The 21,644-nt window shown below is 33.4% G+C and overlaps 1 protein-coding gene across 2 annotated transcripts in view; it reads right to left on the bottom strand.

Annotated features, from left to right (window-relative positions):
• LOC127704872 (APOBEC1 complementation factor-like) overlaps positions 1-20,918 on the bottom strand; it is a 40,156-nt gene extending 19,238 nt beyond the window's left edge. The window contains exons 1-6 of one of the 2 annotated variants that reach the window (XM_052209103.1): positions 20,224-20,918; positions 12,490-12,670; positions 11,855-11,955; positions 5,212-5,309; positions 4,338-4,479; positions 3,407-3,496 (exon numbers count right to left, since the gene is read on the bottom strand). In XM_052209103.1, the coding sequence (XP_052065063.1) occupies positions 3,407-3,496; positions 4,338-4,479; positions 5,212-5,309; positions 11,855-11,955; positions 12,490-12,670; positions 20,224-20,913 (1,302 nt within the window). In that variant the 5' untranslated portion in view covers positions 20,914-20,918. The remainder of the gene's footprint in view (positions 1-3,406; positions 3,497-4,337; positions 4,480-5,211; positions 5,310-11,854; positions 11,956-12,489; positions 12,671-20,223) is intronic. The other variant, XM_052209102.1, reaches the window with a different exon arrangement.
• Between the last annotated feature and the right edge of the window lie 726 nt (positions 20,919-21,644).

Here is a 21,644-nt window from a genome sequence, read left to right as displayed (position 1 = left end):
TTATAAAGGGACATAACTCAAAAATGGTAAAAGTGTTGCCACCAAATTTCATACTTAATCTGTATTATGTAGTAATAAGCATTGTGTATAACTATAAGTTTCATAACATTTGGTTGAAGCAAACTAAAGTTAGAAAACGGAAACAAAAAATTTGTATTTGATCTTAGTTTTGTGGTAATGAATATTGTGTATAGGTTTCATAATGTTTGGTTGGGGCAAACTTAAGTTACAGAATGGAAACTAAAAATTTTGCAATCTTTCGATTTATAAAGGGGCATAACTCAATAATGGTTAAAGTGGCACTACCCAAATTCAACTTGATCTGTGTTTTATCAGTGGAAGTCAAAATTAAACATTGCATTGTATAAAGCATTGATTGTAGTTGATTCAACTATAATCATGGACAAAGGAAGATAACTCCAGTTTTAAAAATTACTTGATATCTAGAAGAAAATAAAAATTTTGCAATTTTCCCATTTATAAAGGGGCATTACTCTAGAACGGTTAAAGTGACACCACCAAAATTCAAACTTGATCTGTGTTTTGTGGTAATAAGCATTGTGTATAAGTTTCATAACATTTGGTTGAGGCAAACTCAAGTTAGAGACGGACAAGGGTAAAACTTAATGCCCCCAACACTACGGCGGGGGCATAAAAATGTGGTGTGATTGCCAATGAGACAACTCTGACACAGAAATTAACCACTATAGGTCACTGTACGCCCTACAACAATGAGTAAAACCCATACCGCATAGTCAGCTATAAAAGGCTTGAAATGAAAAATGTAAAACAATCAAAACGAGAAAACTAACAGCCTGATTACATAGTCTTTTTAATTTTACAATATATTAAATACATTGTAAAAAATCTTAATTTAATTCCCAAATAGCTCTTAACCCAATCCTGACCATATGTCTGCTCCTACACATTAGCTGTAGCAAGTTAACTTCACACCCCAATAAAAAGTATTGGAATTATAATGACTGAGTAAGGCTAAATTCTAGCACAAATAGATGTTCTTATTTATTTTCTTTACAAAGATTTTAGTTATCTCCCATGTATTGCCTATCAATTTTCATCTGCTCTTAAAAATGGAAGGGTCCTCATGGTGCTGGTAAGACTTCTAACTTCCAACAGCTTAAACTAGAGGCTCTGAAGAGCAGGTGTCGCTCACCTAGGTCTATGTGTATAATCATCAATGGACTCCTCCAACATAGTAGACAAGAATAGAGTTCATGACAAAAATTTCTTTTTTGTTGATCTTATATTGCTGATCATTCTGTCTGTTTAGTTTCTCTCTATCTTCTTTAGTTTTTGCTCAAAACACAAAAGAGGGTAAAGAACTCCTTATTTAAGGGCAATCACTCCTATGAAGAGTGACAGTCTACTAACTTTTTCTGCAAAATTTGACTTGTTTGATTGCATTGATTGACAGACGACTGACAACGTACTCATAGTGATGAGAAAAGCTCACTTGGCCTTTTGGCCAGGTGAGCTAAAAAAAGCAATTACTTTGATTTGATCTATCGAAAAGTCTGTGAGGTGTCTTGTAATTAATAAATATCAGGTGCAAACCATCCAAAATCAGAATCAATATATACTCATAATTCTGAATAGCATGCTTTATTCATAAATTGGTTGAGCCATACTACTCAATAGTTTATGTTAACCTATAGTCATGTTATTTCAAGACTGCTTCCCCCTTGATTCCCTATATATATAATATTTTGGAAAAAGAAAAGTACCCATTTTCTTATTTAAAGTGATGTAACCTTTATTATAACAAACCATGATTTACTTTGCTTTGGTTTCAAGTAGTCACTAATGTATGACTCCCTAAAAGCAAAGCATATCCAAAATTTTATATGAGGAACCTTACTTTCTCAAAAAGGAAATTTCTACTGCACATACACAACTTTAGATAGAAAACTGATACATATGTTAATAATAAGAAAAAAATCAACATTTATCAGCTTCCATTTGAAAAAAAAATTCTAACCATCATTTTCATTTGATTACAACAGTTTTAAATAAGTATCTGTGTGTTACAATATCAAATATTTTTTTGCACAGTGATCTAGGCATGGATATGTGCAAATAAAATTAGTTCCTTTACACTACATTAGTAGCCCCGTTTCCCCATTATACATTAGCTGACCATTCAATGAAATTTTTGAATTAAAGATTCAGAACTTTTGCTTTTGCCAAGGCTCCGTGTTCAAGGCCGTACTTTGACCTATAATGGTTTACAAATTGTGACTTGGATGGAGAGTTGTCTCATTGGGACTCATATCACATCTTTTTATATCTAAATTAATTCTTTTCAAAATGTTTGGAGATGGTATGGACACCTTTAATATCCAAACTTTACAACATTTTCTTTTTTTCAAACTTTTAGATTTTTTTATCAAGCTAAGTGAAAATCTACAATAAATAGTGGTTAGTATGATTGTTGAGGTTTGAGTTCATCAATTTTGAATCCAAATAACAATCATAAATGAAACATTCCTTTAAACCTTTTCTGCAACTGGCCTTTTACAGGATTCTCAGAATTTTTCTTAAATATTTTGTAAAAGAAGGGGAATTAGGCCCAAATTTTGCTTAAAATCAGTGCAAATTAATATTAACATAATAAGTAAAAGTAAGTGAATACACAAGAAAACTTTGCATTTAGTGAGATTATGACAGTAACTAAAGAGGCTCCCACAAATGAAATATGGATGCAAAATTGCATAAATAAAAGAAGAATGTGTCTGAGGACACAAATGCCCCAACTCAAGCTTTGCAATTTTCTAACTTAAAAAGGAGCACGATTCTAGAATGGTAAATGGCTCACTGCCCAAATTTAAACTCTTTTTGTGTGTTGTGGTTCTTAACATTGTGTATGACTTGGATAAAATTTGGATGAGACAAACTAAAGTTAAGAGTGCAGAAACTGAAAAATTTGCAATTTTCCAATTTATAAAGGGGCATAATTATAGAACCATTGAACGATCAATATCATACTGCCAAAATCTAAACTCTGTCTACTGTTGCGCATAGACCCAAAACAGGATATTTTACATAAAGACCTGTTGATTAGGGAAAACTTATAAAAATGCCCAATTTTTTTTTTCAGTCTGTGCGATTTTCTTTTTTTTATGGGGGGGGGGGGGGGGGGGGGGCCAGGGTCCCTACAGGAGACAATTTCTTAAGATGTTTACAACAGATTACAGTCACACAAGTAGAGGCAATAGATTACTATGGTATGGGCCAGCCGTTCTTATAAGCCAAAATTCAATTTGTTAAAATGAAAAAATCCTGAAATTCAGAGAACACATACAAGATAATAAAAGTCATATCTAAGTAATGAATGTAACTATAGAGTAATGAGACCAGTAAATGGGAAACAATAAAATTGTTTTACCTGGGTTGGTAGTTTATAACTTTGTGGTTTAAGAGTTACTGGGTTAGTAGGTGTCAATTCCATGCCAGGCATTAGATCAACTAGAAGATCCTACAAATGTTAGTGGTTGTTAGTCATGCAAGAATTATAGTGCCACTTCCTCAATTATTATGATTATAGTGTGTTCAGTGAAGCTTTTACAAATATTTTTAAAGTCCAAACTTAAATATTAAATTAATCTATTGTAAATTTTATAGTTAATTTTTGTCTTGTTTGAATTGTTTTCTAATTTACTGAATTCTGATAGATCTAACTCTACAGAATATAAGTTATATTGAATAAAAACATCTTTATGCTTTTGAATGAACAATTCCTACTTAACTAGAGGAAAAAGTCAACAAAAAGTTCTGTTTGTTATTTTTGTGCTTAAAATTTAATATTGTGACTTGAATATAAATATTTCACTCTTTCAACCTTATCGAACATACATGCAATATTTCAAATTACATATACATATAGTCAAATGAGAGAAAAGGAAATGTACATGGATTTTTAAAATTGTTATAAGTCAAATTTGTGACTTGCAAAAATCTAAAAGGATTATATTCTTTTTTATTCAATAACATGCATTAAAAACATTGACTGTAGCTTTCCCAGAGCAGGTAGAATGTCATGACACAAATGTGTCAAATTTCATAATGGACTGCAGTTAAAGAGTGAAACACTTATAATCAAGTTAAAGTGTTAAATGTTCAATATCTATTTAAAAATCACAAAAAAAACCTATAAAACAGAATGTCAACAATACTTGCTGGCCTTTTAGAATCTAGAGTCTACATGAAAGTGCTATTACAATAAAGGAAAGTGATCGAACATTTAAAAAATTAACTAAGAACACCTCATGCCTAACATTAACCTTTCAATATAAAATGGTGGATGAAAAGAAGTATACCTCTGATGGGTATTTCTTGCCAGAAAATCCAGCACCAATCATTCCATATCTAAGGACACCTGCTCCCCTTGCTCCTGCTGCCCCTCTTCCTCTACCTCTCATAGCCCCTCTAATTCCAACAGCTGTTCGACCTGTGAATCCCCTGTAATGAAACAATAAAAACGTTTTAATGAGAAAGAACAATTATTCTGGCTGACATTTAATCCCAGATAAGAGGATCAAATGTGTTATCTTTACCTCTCTATCCTAGGGTTAGCCAGATTTTAAGAAAAGTAACTTACAGGCTTTGCAGTAAAATCGTACAAGAGCAAAGAATTCTTCAACATTTAAAGAATATATTAAGGGTATCCCCTGGGTCAATTTTCTTTTTTCGCACATCTTTTGCCAAAGCGATACGGTTCTGACCTAAAATAGCCATTTCAGGCATACTTTTTGGTCAAAATGTATACGAGCAACAGCTTTACCAAAATAGATATTTGACACAAATTAACATCTTTGTAAAATTCATTTTGTAGCAAATTATCTTTTTACACAAAGCTTAATTGCTCATGTCTAAATGTTAATGACAAGATCTCATACTGAAGCTATTTTGGCAGTTTTTGCTAAAGGTAATGAACCCTAGAGCTTATGTAGAACAAAATTGGCAAGTATAAATAATGATTTCCAGCAGACTACTGTCTCATGATTATATGAAAGCTGCTATTTAGTAAATTTATAATAATTTTGGATCATCCAATTCAGGGGGCAAGTACAACATTACAACCTCAGCGTTCAACAAGTAAAATCAGGTATCAAATCCTGTAACAATTTTCTATTACTTAACTATATAACAATATGTTAAATTTTAGATAGAATTTATGAGATTAATATAAACCTTGCAATTCCTTGTACACCTTGTACTCCTGGAGGATACATTGATCCTAAAACTGATGAAGCATCACCATACATTCCTGTAGTGTAAGCACCGTAAGCCTGTAATGGAAGGAATATAATTAATTTTAAATTCTGTTGGCAATATTCAATTCTTAATTATTCTTCAGTTAAATCATAAAACAAAAAAGCTTTTGAATAATTGAATAACTTAATGTGAATAAAATGATTTGTTCCACCAAATTCATCCAAAAAATATATTATACCTGTAACTTTTTGTAGCATACAATTTTTATATTCTAAAGAAAATGTTCTGAAAGAAACACAAGATTTTGTCCACTTAAATGTCTATTGACTAATTAACTTAAGTGTCCAAGAGCCTTCAGACGCCTCACATGTGACCCTAAGGAATGTTACAACCAATTTCAATTTTGTTTACTGAAAGTTTCATATATCTGTTTAAGTTTTCAAGATATAAAGTCAAAATGTTAAATTGGTTGAAAAAAAATGATTAAAGGGCAATAAATCCTATATTCAGTAGTGTATTGAAGATAAATTTCATATTGACTATATGTAGATCTTGTCTTGCTGATAAATTTTTTCTGCTAACAGTTTCTGTCTATCTAATTAAGTTTTCAAGATGATAGCCATGAAAAAAAATAATAAGAAAATTACCACTGAAGGGCAATATCTCATAAAAGGAGTCAAATTTTGATGTTTATTCTGTCATGTAACTTAGTTGTAGATCTTATGTGGCTGATCATCTTTGCTCGTTACAGTCTCCATCTTTCTATTATAGAAATAAGATTCCAAAAACACAAAAATTGGTAAAAAACAGCTGCATTTAAGGGCAATCACTCCTAGAAGTATAAAGAATTTAGGGGTCAATTGAAGTTTTCAATCATTTGATTTATACATCTTGAAATGCTGATCAAGGTGAACTACCTTAACAAAAAAATCATCACATTTCTTTGATCAGTGTTAATCAGGTATAAATAAGCAACATAATTTTTAAACTAAGACACCTTACGGGTGATTGTAGCCAAGTTAGTCCAGATTGACCCTTTTATTTATGCAGAGAAAAAGTTTGACCCTTTTGTTTATGAAAAGAAAAGTTAACAAGCAGTGACGAAGATGGCAGATGCCAAAAGATGGCAATAGCTCGCATGGTCCGAAAAGAATAGACGTCCATGTTTGTTGACGGACTCCTGGAAAACACACAAACTTTATATTAGATACCCTAAGGATCATTCATCCCACTCCAAGTTTTGTTGAACTTGGTTCAGAAGTTTCAGGGGAGCAGATCTTTGAAAAAATTTAAAACAAAGATGACAGATGCCAAGTGATGGCAAAAGCTCTCATGACCTTATGGCCGGCCAGGTGAGCTAAAAGTAACAATATATTCATGCTTGAAAACATGCAAATTAGTCAATGGAAAAAACAGTACATGCAATACTTCAGACTACCAATTAGTATTTTCATTTTCAGTATTTACACAAGATGATGCAGTTAAAATATCTCTAGCGGTAATTATTCATGATGAATGCTTGTCATTGTTAGTGATTCACTCTACAACTCTATTTAAACAACAACAAGTGAAACTGTGAGCTACTGCTCACTGATGATACCCTGCCCAAATACTTGACCGTAAACAGGAAGTTGTTGAGTGATGAATCTGAAAACGCATCACACAGTATAGCTGACTTATATAAACCCTAATACTAAATTTCAGAAATCCTTTTAGTGTAGTTCCTGAGAAAGATGCGACGAAAAATATTCATGGGACGGATGGACGGACTGACGGTCGGATGGATGGACGGATGGACGGATGGACAGACAGAGATAAAACAGTATAACCCCACTTTTTTAAAGCGGGGGTATAAAAAAATATTCAACAAATCTTTCTAACACAACAGGTTTTTCTCATTAAAAGACATCATGAATACTAGTTTCCATTTTTTGGCCAAAATCTGTAGAAAACAAGAAATGATTGTAACAGGATGCTGTTACGAAGTCTCCCAAACGAAGCTCCCATAATTCGAAATTCCCAGGGTCGCCTGACATTGGGCAACGTCCAGTGAAAATTGGTTTGGTCAAGTAAAGTTATATGCATTAGTGATGCCTGGGGACTAACCTTGTATATCATTCAAATCATCTTGGCATGACAAACCAGAATATATATGGTTTAGGGGTGGAGATCTCAACCATTTACAAGATACAAGAATATTGGGGGTGGGGAGGAACCCCTGGGGACTGGCCCTATACGTCATTCAAATGTTCATTACATGACGAACAGGAATATATATGGTTAAGGGGTGGCGATCTCAACCATTTACAAGATATTAGAACATTGGGGGTGGGGGGAACCCCTGGGGACTGACCGTATACGTCATTCAAATGTTCAAGACATGACAAATAGGAATATATATGGTTTAGGGGTGGGGATCTCAACCATTTACAAGATATTAGAACTTTCTCAAATGGCAGGGGGTCGGGATGACCCCTGGGGACTAACCCTGTCTATCATTCAAACAATCTTCGCATGACAAACCAGAATATATATGGTTTAGGGGTGGGGATCTTGACCACTTAGAAGATATTAGAACTTTCTTAAATGGCAGGGGGTTGGGGTGACCCCTGGAGACTAACCCTGTATTTCATTTGATGTGCTTTATCATGACAAACCGGAATATATATGGTTTAGGGGTGGGGATCTCGACCATTTACAAGATATTAGAACTTTCTCAAATGGCAAGGGGTGGGGGTGACCGCTGGGGAATAACCCTGTATAACATTTGATGTGCTTTATCATGACAAACCAGAATATATATGGTTTAGGGGTGGGGATCTCGACCATTTACAAGATATTAGAACTTTCTCAAATGGCAGGGGGTCGGGATGACCCCTGGGGACTTACCCTGTATATCATTCAAACCAACTCAGCATGACAAACCAGAATATATATGGTTTAGGGGTGGGGATCTTGACCACTTAGAAGATATAAGAACTTTCTTAAATGGCAGGGGGTGGGGGTGACCCCTGGAGACTAACCCTGTGTTTCATTTGATGTGCTTTATCATGACAAACCAGAATATATATGGTTTAGGGGTTGGGATCTCGACCATTTACAAGATATTAGAACTTTCTCAAATGGCAAGGGGTGGGGGTGACTGCTGGGGACTAACCCTGTATAACATTTGATGTGCTTTATCATGACAAACCAGAATATATATGGTTTAGGGGTGGGGATCTCGACCATTTACAAGATATTATAACTTTCTTAAATGGCAGGGGGTCGGGATGACCCCTGGGGACTAACCCTGTATATCATTCAAACCATCTTAGCATAACAAACCAGAATATATATGGTTTAGGGGTGGGGATCTTGACCACTTTCAAGATATTAGAACTTTCTTAAATGGCAGGGGGTGGGGGTAACCCCTGGGGACTAACCCTGTATTTCATTTGATGTGCTTTATCATGACAAACCAGAATATATATGGTTTAGGGGTGGGGATCTCGACCATTTACAAGATATTAGAACTTTCTCAAATGGCAGGGGATCGGGATGACCCCTGGGGACTTACCCTTTATATCATTCAAACCATCTTAGCATGACAAACCAGAATATATATGGTTTAGGGGTGGGGATCTTGACAACTTAGAAGATATTAGAACTTTCTTAAATGGCAGGGGTGGGGGTGACCCCTGGGGACTAACCCTGTATTACATTTGATGTGCTTTATCATGACAAACCAGAATCTATATGGTTTAGGGGTGGGGATCTCGACCATTTACAAGATATTAGAACTTTCTCAAATGATAGGGGGTGGGGATGACCCCTGGGGACTAACCCTGTATATCATTCAAACCATCTTAGCATGACAAACCAGAATATATATGGTTTAGGGGTGGGGATCTTGACCACTTACAAGGTATTAGAACTTTCTTAAATGGCAGGGGGTGGGGGTGACCCCTGGGGACTAACCCTGTATTTCATTTAATGGGCTTTATCATTTAGAACATTTTCAATTAAAAAGTTTGTGTCTATCACGAACGGTTTTCAATTTATAATCATTTGAAAATTTTAAAAAATAAAATCCCATAGGGTTCTATAGTAAAACCCTCTTTTCTTTTTGCCCCTCAAAGTACCCCTTTATAAACCCCATTGCAAAAACAAAACCCTGATTGCACCACTAGACATGTTAGTCTAACATATTGTGAAACCCTAAGTTAATCCGACAAGCGGTTTTGGAGAACGGGTGCGGACAAGTTCAAATTTAAAAGCGGCGGAAGAAGAAGAAGAAGAAGAAGAAGAAGAAGAAGAAGAAGAAGAAGAAGAATAATAATAATAATAAGAACTGAGCAAAAACAATAAGTCTTCCCAAACTTCGTTTGGGAGACTTAATAATGCGATATTGTAAATGTAAACAGCTCTTGCATTCTTGGACAAATTATGTTGCTAACTGTTTTATCCAAACCATGTAAAAACAAGATACAATATTTTTTTTAGTATTTACATACATAGATTATAATATAAAAATAGATTGTTGTAACATTATTTAACAGAGTTTAAATGTTAGATAATCCAATCATATACATAAATGTGATTGTTCAATTCCCTGTATATGTACATTTTATTTGGTTTTATCAACTAAAAAAATATGCATCATCTGCCATACACTGCAAGGCAAAAACAGTATATACATGTGTTTACAGTTGCCCAGCAAAGCCTAATTCTTATCACTGACTCTGAACCATTTTATTTTATTTTTGGAAAATTAATGATTAGGCAATATCTTCCTAAGTGGCATGAAAATCCTGTATAAAAACAATCTTACAGTGGTTCTCATAATGAAAGGAGAACAATCAGGTATAGTTTGGAATCTAAAAGAATTGATGAAAAAGATGAAATGAATTTGTGGAAATTGTATTGAATAATGTAAAACATATAAATAATTTGTTTGAAAATTTCTCTTTCTAAATTAAGTACTTTTCTGCTTTTAAACTACTGTAAACAATGAAATTTGTGATCATGTTATGACTGTATTCCCTGAACAATATAAAATGAAATGACGACCAACCTATAATTTTCATGGATATAATCGTTAACACACATATACATTTTTTGGCCTATTAGTTAAGTGTAATCAATAAGTTCAGCCAGATAAAAAATAATCTGTTATCACATAAAATTAAATTTCAAATGGATGGACTGGACAGATGTATTTAAAACAGCTAGATATATTTATGTTATAAAGACACAAACAGTTTTCCATACTCAGAAATAATTTGAGTTACATGTGATTCTTTCCCTTGCCACATTGTTGAAAGGCAAAGTCCACAAATTCGTTCACAATTGATCAACCAAAGTCAACCTATTATGTTGACCCCAGACTTCAGAACAATTTTCATTCATCTAAGATTGGAATAATTCATTACTTGGATTTATAAGGCTTTAGTAAGGCTTGCTCACAAATACCACATATTAAAATTTGGTTAGTCAAATAAGAAAATCAACCAGTTTTCTTTCCAACATGGTGACCAAGGGAAATAACTCCAACTCATATTATGTCAATGGCAAACAGTGTAATGTCTATCATAGACTTTAAAGCACACTACCTCCATATCTCCTTTTATTCATAATAATACGGACAAATATAATTAAACTTTGTGACCAAAATGTAACCATTCTTTGTGAAGTTAAAACTAAAAGCAATTAAAATATTTAACACCATGCAATTTTGTTAGAACAATAATGCAAAACATAGCACCTGTAACAGAGACAATGCTTCTGAAAGCTCCTCAATATCACTGTCTTGTTCATCCTGAAATATTTACCAAAGAGTTCCCTACTAATTAAATGTATATTGAAAACTTGCAAAGGGAGCAAAGGGGAAATAAAAAATAAATCTAATACAGTACGTTGCAAAATCTGAATGTTTGAAAGACAATATGGTACTACAAAAAAATTTACAAGTAATGCCAACAGCTCAACGGTCCTTTTTAATCTAATTTTAGGAAACCCTAGAAATATACATGTATTGACTGGAAAATACAATAATATTAGATATCTTTTAGCCTCACTGCAAAATTTAAACTGTGTACATTTGTGTAAATTTATGCACTTTAATATTTGGGTATAGTTCCAATTCCAATTGAAATAAATATCAATTCACACAATTGCACATTGATTTCAAATGTTTCACTTATGCAACTTGATTTTGCTTTGTTTGTAAATATGTTAATTGCTTTATTGATACGCAAAGATAACATTAAACTGTGGTTCTTTCTCCCAAACTTGTGTTTGTTCAGTTTATAACTTTATACAATAAACAGTTGGCATGTCTTAACCCCTTTACTGATCTCTGATTAGTGTAGAACAGATGCTTCATGCGCATTGTAACTTCTTCTAAGCATTTGGTTCAGGCTTCAAAGGAATGGTGACTTGGTTATTGGTACCATAGGCCCTATATATTTATTAACAGCAATATACAGGGAGGATGGAGGGGGACAAGTGTTGAAGATTAATCTCTAGGTTTACCTTTTGGTTGCTGTTTTACAAAACATTAGCTGTTCAGTCAACTTCATACAGGTCTTATTTGACTGCACCCTATATAATATTCATAATTATCTCCTGTATTTACCTGTTGTAATGCTGTTTTGCCTCTTGCATAAATCCTATAGTCATTCTTATCCACTGGCTTGGCTAAAACTACTTCCACTTTTGACCCATCAATACTCTGATCTGAAGTAAAAAAAATTAAATAGTTTTGTAACAGATACCCTATACCCTTCCAATTCCAATTTAGTGAAAGATATTGTTCTACAGACAAAGGAAATACCCTTGGACTCATAATACATATGTATCATATTGCAAAACCAAATGCTGATTGTAAAAAACTGATAACTGTTTTATTTCTTAATAATGCAATGCTAAAAAAGGTTAAGACTATGTTGTTATGGGTTGGAAGTATTGGTACTACATGTAGTATAAATTTCATATTTTCTAAAAAAAATATGCCATATACATTTTGTAACTATACATGTATTAACTATTACCTGTACTTAAATATAAAAATAATGAGATGTGTTATGATTGCAAATGAGACAACTATCCACCTAAGTTCAAATGAAGTGGATGTTAGCAATTATAAGCAACCATATGGCCTTCAACAATGAGAAAAAAAGCATACCCTATAGTTGGCTATAAAAGGCTCTGACATGAAAAATGTGAAACAATTTAATTGAGAAAACTAAGTAAATATATTTTTTAACATACTATTTGTCATGTTCAGGGCTTTTAAAGCATCCTCTCGTTCTCTGAAGTGGATAAAGGCATAATCTCTGATTTTCTTTACTCTTTCCACACTGTTTTCCCTCCCACAAGCCTTGGTAAAGACCTGATGCAATGTCTCTTCTGTTGTGTCCAACATCAAGTTTCTAACATACAATATCTTCACCTATATAAAATCATAAACACAAATTATAGCAGTAGTGTTGTTCCGATGATCGGAATAGGTCGGAAATCAGTAGGTTGGGCTTTGCGATGTCGATAATTGATTGTGATTTTGTTCAAATTGTAATAAAAAATATCAGTAGATGACAATAACAATGTCAAACATCCTATAATCAAAGACATAAGCAATTTCTTTCTTTCTAGACGTGGTAAAAGCATTGACTTTACAGTCAGATTGACCGTATGTTATTTAAAATAAATAAATTTTCATGAAATACTTTCTTTCACTTCCAGTACTTGTTACTCGATAGCGTACAAAATAAATTTGTTGCTACATTAGAATGTGCTACAAATTGCCTTTTATTAAAGTTTCATCCATTTGTTGCATTAAAAACGTCAGCTTCCTTTCCAAATTGCTTGTCAAACATTGTTTATTTTTGTAAATTTTACCGGTTTGTACAAATATATTGATCAGATACGGACCAACTATGAAAGAATTCTGTATTCTTATGACTATAAGTACAGACGGACGAGTGACACAGCTGACAGAAGAATAATCCAGGGCTTCCAAAACGGTCGTATTTTCCGGACTTGTCCGATAAATTATACAAATGACTTGTTGTGCTGATGCTGAAACGGACATTTTAACATAGTTCAGAAAAAAAAATTGAAGTTTCTGCGATCTTTTTGACCTGACCTTTTGGCTTAAACAGCCACACATTTCCGGTCATATAAGTGACATGATGAATAATTACTATCAAAACAAACCCTACTTTAAAATCAAGTTTAATTAGTTCTCCGACAGCTGAAATTTACCTGTTCAGGCGACAGGTAAACTATTTTGTACCTGACATTGATTGGTCTATTGAAAGTTATTTTCTTAAATTTCAGCAGTTTGCATCTAATTAATTTAGTCAACAAAATTTAGATTATCAGAAAACGTAAATAAATATGATTTGGTGAAAATTTAAAAAGGTAGTAATAAAAGGTTTTAAGTGAAAAATCGTCAGAACCACGCTGTTTGAACTTGTGCACTCGTGCACATGTGCGCAGATTTAATTATGCATCCCAATTTTCAAAAAGGCTAAAAATATCATTGATACCTTTATCTAACGTTCATTTCAAGTATTTTCCTGAAGAAATAACGCGGAAAGAGTTACTTAAACTCAATCGTGCTTTGTAAACGTACATGGATTTTACGTATCCGTCTCTGGTCCGTGTTTTACCATTGTCAAGTCAACATCCGGTATTAGGAAAATGTACTTTTTTAAAAACGAAAGTGAAGTTATTGACAGCGTATTTTTGCACAAATAAAGAGTCTAAGGCAGATATTAGTACGCTGATGTTGCACACTTCGAATGGTGCACTATCAATTTAACAGTTAATGCCAGAACATCGAATTTATATAAAAAAATCATGTTAAATATTGTTTTTGTGTCGATCATAATTTATATGATGCCCAACTGATTACTGTGGTTGCCTTTTATTACTAAGTCTTAAGGGATTGAAATCGGGATAAGACAAAAAAAAAAATGTCCGGTTGGCTAAAATATTTTTTGGAAGCCCTGGAATAATCATCACAAGGCCACATTTAAAAAAATGTTGGTTTGCCATAGTCCGAGTTCCATAAAAAAGATTGGGTCGGTAGGTAGGGTTTTTTTGTTTTTTGGAAAATATAATGGACTATTTAATCCCTTGGTCCCCAATCCTGCCTGTAGTCGTGATTGCAACCAACCATTCCTTAAGAACTGCCCCAGCTGAACTGTCTTGACAGCAATGAGTGCAATCATGTAATTGTTGGTCCAAAAACTCTTCCCAGATGTTTGTTTATTAAAATATGACAACTGAAAGGCCTTTTTAGAGTTCAAAATCGGAAAAACGTAAAAAGTATCCAAAATCAGGTGGGGTGGGAGTCTTTTGATGGCCACTATGTTACTGGTATGGACTGTAGGTATTAACTATTATCATAAATACATGCATAGGTGGTACAGGAACACAAGGAGGTATAATATAGTCTGTAAAATTTAGGTCTACATTTTGTCAGAAATCTGTATAAACGGACATTTAGGCAGACCTGGCTTGCCAATAATAATTCCCCAGCAAGGCACTCAAGTCACATATACTTCCAGTCAGTCTGGTTAGACTGCTGTAACTATAAGGTAATATTTGAATGACAAGGAAACACAGTTTGGTCAATGTTCACCTCTCAAGGTTGTATTTAAATCGAAAAATAGACTTAAAATGACAATTTTTCAGTGGGGGTGGGTTGAAACCCACCAGAATATAACCCATTTCAAACCAACTGAAACATTTCAATATCTGCACAGACAAAGCTCACACCTTAAAAAGTGTTTTCAAAGGATTTATCAAGGGTGAAGTATTGAGATACATCAGAAATAAAAGCAGCAAACTGAACTTAAAAAACAGTTGGAAGCTTTTAAAATATGTTTCCTCAAACGAGGATGTAAAATATCTGAAATCAACGATTTTTTATCAAACACAAAATACAGAAAGGGAACATTTGCTTATACAACGCCCAACGAAACAGGAACAACCACTAGTAATATTAACAAAATTCAACCCATCTATACAGAAACTAAAAAATAAAATAATGAAACACTGGAATCTTATTTCACAAAAACCCTCAATGTGTGAACATATTTAATCATTAGCCCATTATATCTTATACAAGAAATAAAAATTTACAAGAACTATTATCAAAGCATAAGCTGGTATAGTCCGCTCGACTTTTCAGAACACAATATGATACTGAGCTCGTATAAAAATCAACTACTATCCAAAGACAACCGTTGTATGGTCCAATATAACATACGAAATAAAACAAAAAAGCATAAATAACACACAAATATACAACTTATTGAGTCGACCACTGATGAAACCAGACTCAGGGATTTCCCTCAAACACAGCAGAAACACAGAGCCTAACATTTTTGCTCATCGTCATGGGTGAGCTCGCATTCATTTATTTAAAACAAAGCATCCATGTCTGGACAAAATTTGCAAATGAAACCTCTGACATCCGAATCAATTTAGTGCTTTACACCATGAGTATACACAGGCTTCCAGGTTAACGTTCAAAGCGCCTTTGCGACCAGGACCAAAGTGGAAGAGAAAAAGACGACCGGATACGGAAAAGTAATGAAAAAAATCCAAAATCGTAAAAATGATAAAAAAAAAGACTTCACAATTTTTTTTCAATAAAAACTTTACAGTCGGGAGGGTTTCAATCGGGTTGGTCGGGCTATAGCAAACAAACCATTTTTTTAATTTTGGCCCAAAAGTGAATAATATGCATTCCACATGAATTAACAGACATTGGTTGGATCCCCTTAGTTAAATGTATATATTTCAATGCAAATACATTGTTTTATTTATCATTTTGTTTATTGATTATTTCTAAATTGCTTAAGGTTAGATATTTTATACATCTTTTTTAATGAGAAGCATTCAAATTTTGATACAGCTATGTTTTTGAAATTATAATGTGAGTGATATAACTAAAATTTAGAAATTTTAGTGTCATTGTTGGTAATAAATGTTGCAACTATAAGACAAAATATGTTCAATCTGAATTGGGATTCTAATTGATTCATTGTTGTAATTGCTAAATAAAATATGAAAATGAACATGAACATATAAAAAACTGCAATGATATGGAATATATGCAAAATTAGACATGTACAATGTGGCTGAACGCATGATTTCATATAAAATAGAGCGAAGTATAATGATGCGATTATAACCGATAGTCGGTTGGTTGCTGTCAACAGATAGTAATAGATAATCGGTTGGTAATTTCAACCGATTATTCAACACTATATAGCAGAAAATGCAATAACCACACAAAAATACTATCCTGAAACTTGAATCTGTTAAGTAAAATTGCCAAAAAACACATATGGAAAGAAAAACAAATGTAGAACATAACATATGCTAGAACAAGCATTCTGAGAGTATTGCATGGCAATACATAGTCCCTTACCAGTTATAAATTCATTGAACTGGAACAAAATGCTAACTTGATCTATAACTTGTCATGGTGTAAACTATACAAGAAATATCAAATCAATATCTTCAAGCATGATGAATGATAATACGAACTGAACCAAACATAATTCGAAACTTGATCTGTAACTTATCATGGTAAAACTACATAGTAGCATACCAAATATCAAATCAATATCTTCAAGCATAACAAAATAAAAGTGTGGAAAATTGATTATTAGCATGAATTTTTCTAAGTCCAAGGACCAAAACTCTGCACAAAATCATCAGATCAGAACAAAATTTCAAATTTGATCTGTAACTTGTCAGGGTCAAACTATAAGTCAATTATCAAATCTATATCTTCAAGCATGACGAGAAAAAGTGCAGAAAACTGATTACTGGGGTGAATTTTCAAAGTCCAAGGACCATAACTCTGCACAAAATCATCAGATGGGAACAAAATTCAAACTTAATCTGTAACTGGTCATGATAAAACTATAGACTAAATATCAAATCAATATCTTCAAGCATTAAGAAAAAAATGTTGAAAACTGATTTGCTGGACTGACAGACGGAAGGGGACTAATAAGATACAGTGAGACACTTGCAGCATTTAAGGATTATGTGCTCCTCTTCAAATCTGTGTTGTTTTGAATTTTATTATGCAAGGAAATTAGAGCTGCAACTATTGAAAATCATAAAATGTCTCATCATTATCGACTCATGTTATACATAAACTTTGTTTTATCACTATTTTGACAAGGGTTTTGTTAAAAATTCAGAGGATTTATTACTGATATTTTTGAAGTGGAAATCTCAATAAAGGTAACTTATCTGCTAATTCATGTCATGCTAATCAATGGTTGTCTTTCAGTTTTTTGCCTTGTAGAAAATTTTGTGTTGAAAGTAGATTTTTGATAGTTTCTTTTTAATTTATTCACATGTACAGCTTTAACAGAATCAGGACAATTTAGAGATTGACATAATGTATAGACACCAGTGCTGTCTATTGTTGAAAACCACATGCTGCCTTCTACAAAATGAACATGCATTTTAATTATTTTTGTCATTGGCAAGCTTGCTCTCTCTTTTTTTTTGTAGGAGTGAATTCCTAATATCGGTTTGCTAGACCCATTTTCTCTCATATTTCATTTTTATACTTAATCTATTCTTATACATGTAAGCATATTCTTATAATAAGAACATTGATGATTATGTATGGAATACATATTGTAGTCTTCAAAATTATATGATATATATACATGTATATATACCGAAGGTAATCCTGAATGGGTGTTTCATTGTTCAATCATGCCAAGAAATTGCCTCCGTTGAAATTCTGCAAATATCCCATGGAGCAAATTACATGGATGATTAATATTGACCATTTGGTATATTGCCGTATTCTACACGACACGTACATACATGTACACGAAGGTCATAAATTAATTTGTTGAATGAAATCAAATTTTTAATTACTAATGGTTGCCGTAGGAGGTCGACCGGAATTTTTAGCGAGGATTTCTTGGCATGTAACAGATAGAAAACGCAGGGTTAGAATTCATAGAACAGAAAAAGGGGCAGTGGCAAATATTTCGTGTATACTTCGAACACAGAGAGGATTACCCCGGCACCCTTTGCCAAAAATAAATCCTTCATTTTCTTCTATGTGCCTTCGGACTTTATGTTTTGAATTGTAGTTTCACTTTCCATATTAGGTATTTATTCTAAAGTAAGCTCCGCGTGGTAAAAATCACGTGAATCAGGAATATAGTATCTTGGAGTTGGGCTATTTATTTCTTTGCAAGCGGGGACTCCCAGCAAACAAAATGCATGTGTATAACGGCATTGTAGATTTTCTAATTAAATAAAGAAAGTTGCCTGTCCGGTACATGAATAGATCGGTTAGAAAGCAAGCTTTATTCGAGGGTTTAGAATAGAGAGCACCAAAAAAAGGGGGGAGGTGTTCCATAGGGAATATTTTATCTTATGAACTCTACATATGAAAGATATTTTCTTTTATTTAATTAAAAGAGAGAAAAACAAATGTAAGACAAAGTGTGAATGGTCTTTCTTCCTTTCTCCTGTAACAGATAGAAAACGCAGGGTTAGAATTCATAGAACAGAAAAAGGGGCAGTGGCAAATATTTCGTGTATACTTCGAACACAGAGAGGATTACCCCGGCACCCTTTGCCAAAAATAAAACCTTCATTTTCTTCTATGTGCCTTCGGACTTTGTTTTATTTTGTAGTTTCACTTTCCATATTAGGTATTTATTCTTATGTAAGCTCCGCGTGGTATAAATCACGTGATGGAGGAATATAGTATCTTGGAGTTGGGCTATTTCTTTGTTTGCGGGCGGGGACTGCCAACAAACAACATGCATGTGTATAACGGCATTGTAGATTTTCTTATTAAATAAAGAAAGTTGCCTGTCCAGTACATGAATAGATCGGTTAGAAAGCAAGGTTTTAATTAGATTGGAAAACTTTATTCAGTTTAAAATTGTGAACACAAAAAAAAGGGGGGAGGTGTTCCATAGGGAATATTTTTATCTTATGAACTCTACATCTGAAAGATATTTTCTTTTATTTAATTAAAAGAGAGAAAAACAAATGTAAGACAAACTGTGAATGGTATTTCTTCCATGTTCGAATTCCCATGCCAAGAAATAGCGTCCTTTTTATGAAAATATCCCATGGAGCAAATTACATGGATGATTAATATTGACCATTTGGTATATTGCCGTATTCTAAACGACACGTACACAAAGGTCATAAATTAATTTGTTGAATGAAATCAAATCTTTAATTACTAATGGTTGCCGTAGGAGGTCGACCGGAATTTTTAGCGAGGATTTCTTGGCATGCTTGTGTACATGTACATGTACTTGACTAAAAGTGTAGTTATCACAATTATAATATTATAAAAAAATAACCCATAGATTGCAAAGCAAGCTACATAATAAAGAAAATCAACAGTTTTTATTTGCTACTAATACTTTGGATCTGGAAGTCTGAATTATGGCACAATATGATACATAATTCAGATTTCCTGAGAAAAATATCCCTTTTTCCACAAATTTTCTATTAAAGTATTTCAAATTAAGATTCTGATACAGATTTGAACATGGCCATATAATACATTAATTTAAACTTGCATTCTGCAAATGAATCCTGTTAATAGAATGACTTGGTATAGGCACTGTATATTTTTAGAGTAAGAGTTTAAAATAAGAACAGTGCATAATGAATCAAGTCAATAAAAATTTTGGATTGATAGTTTGTTGCTTAACGTCAAGGATTTATATAGTCTTACTATACAAATCCTTGTTAACGTTCAGTGGCAAATATTTCATGCATGTTCAGGACGAAAAATAATTTGGAAGAAAAGAAACTCTTATCAAACTTTAATTTTATATATAGATTTGGCTCTTAAGTCAGTGAAAAGGTGTGGCAAAAATGCAGATTGCCCATGGTCTAAAATTTTCAATGACACCAAGTGAAACTTCTACATTTAACAATACAATGTCCTAAATTAACACCTACTGAACCCATTGTGTCTTCATCCACCTCTTGTTCTGGTTCAGCCCAGTCTACTGCTATTTGGTGTCCCCAAAGCTGAATTCTACCTGGGATCAATTTTCTTCTGGCCATTGCTGCAGCTCTGTGATTTTCATACTCAACAAAAGCAAATCCTCTGTTTTTCGTTTTATCTACAGCACTTGGATAAACTATAACGTCCACTACACCTTCAGTCACTTTTATCATTTCTTGCAGGATTTCTTGCTGTCCTTTTGTTTTCGGTATGCCTCCAACAAAAAGTCTACAATTATCAACAGACATGCAAACACCTATTAATCTGCCTTTCCTCAATTCATAATTATTTAGTTCTTTAACTGCCCTTTGAGCATCAATGCGGTTTGTGTACATAACAAATGCATACCCACGATTTGAACCACTAAAATCCATCATTAACCTTAGTTCATATAGTTTTCCAATTTTTTCAAACACTGGAACAAGTTCATCTTCAAAGCAATCGCGGGGTATTTTACCTATGAAAATTTCACAACCCCTCTGTGGTGCCGGTCCTTTCCAGTCAGGTGGTGGTCCATATTTTCTCTGTCCATTTTCCTGAAGCATTGGATAATTTGTTCTGTCTATTAAGCATAGAAGATTTTGTTCATTTTGAGCGCCTGCTATTCCCTGTTTACTTTTCTCTAAGGTCTGCGTTGCCATTTTACCGTTACTTTACTCCTTAAAATAGTAAGGACCTTAGCAGACGGATTTCTGATTTTCCAGGGTTAAAGTATGTTGACACATGCGCATATAAATATTATCAATTTCCTGTTTCAGATAACGGAACATACGAACATTTTTCATTGGTGTATTCATTTGCACGTGGTTAAAAGTGATTATTAGCACAAGATCAAAGTCAATATTCACCTGTAAAATTTTATGACAGTTTAGATAACTGTGTGTCTTATCAGCATTGATACAAAATCGTATTCATTTGTAAAAGCTGGTCAAAAGTCAAAGTTTATCTGGTATTGAATTAAACATGGGTAACGTTAAAAGCCTACTTAACCTGTCAGTCAAAAATCGCAATTTACTTCTGCCTACCCGAGCCGGGTTATTGTTTTTATTCAAACAATAAATTACAAGGTAGATCTATGTACGTGAACGGATGACAGTGGTTATTTTTTCTTTTGAATTGGTCTCTCGTTTATCTCTCATATCATTCCTTGACGAGTTATTTCCTTATATAGATCGCCTTCCATGCCGAAAAAAATAAACTAGTACAACAGTACTACAGTACTTTTTAAAAAAAATGTTAAAAAAAAAACAAGGAAAGTCTGATTCCTTGGTCTCTATCTAAATAACTGTCCCAAACAAACATTCCGTGTAATAATGAAATTCACATTTAAGAAGTTTCCGTGGTTTTACTACCGCTAAAATCAAGCCGTCTA

The sequence above is a fragment of the Mytilus californianus genome, unplaced genomic scaffold, assembly GCF_021869535.1.
Source record: "Mytilus californianus isolate M0D057914Y unplaced genomic scaffold, xbMytCali1.0.p SCAF_6, whole genome shotgun sequence".
In the NCBI taxonomy this organism is placed as follows: Eukaryota; Metazoa; Mollusca; class Bivalvia; order Mytilida; family Mytilidae; genus Mytilus; species Mytilus californianus.
Note: the sequence above shows the minus strand (reverse complement) of the source record. Positions and strands in the feature narration are given on the sequence as shown.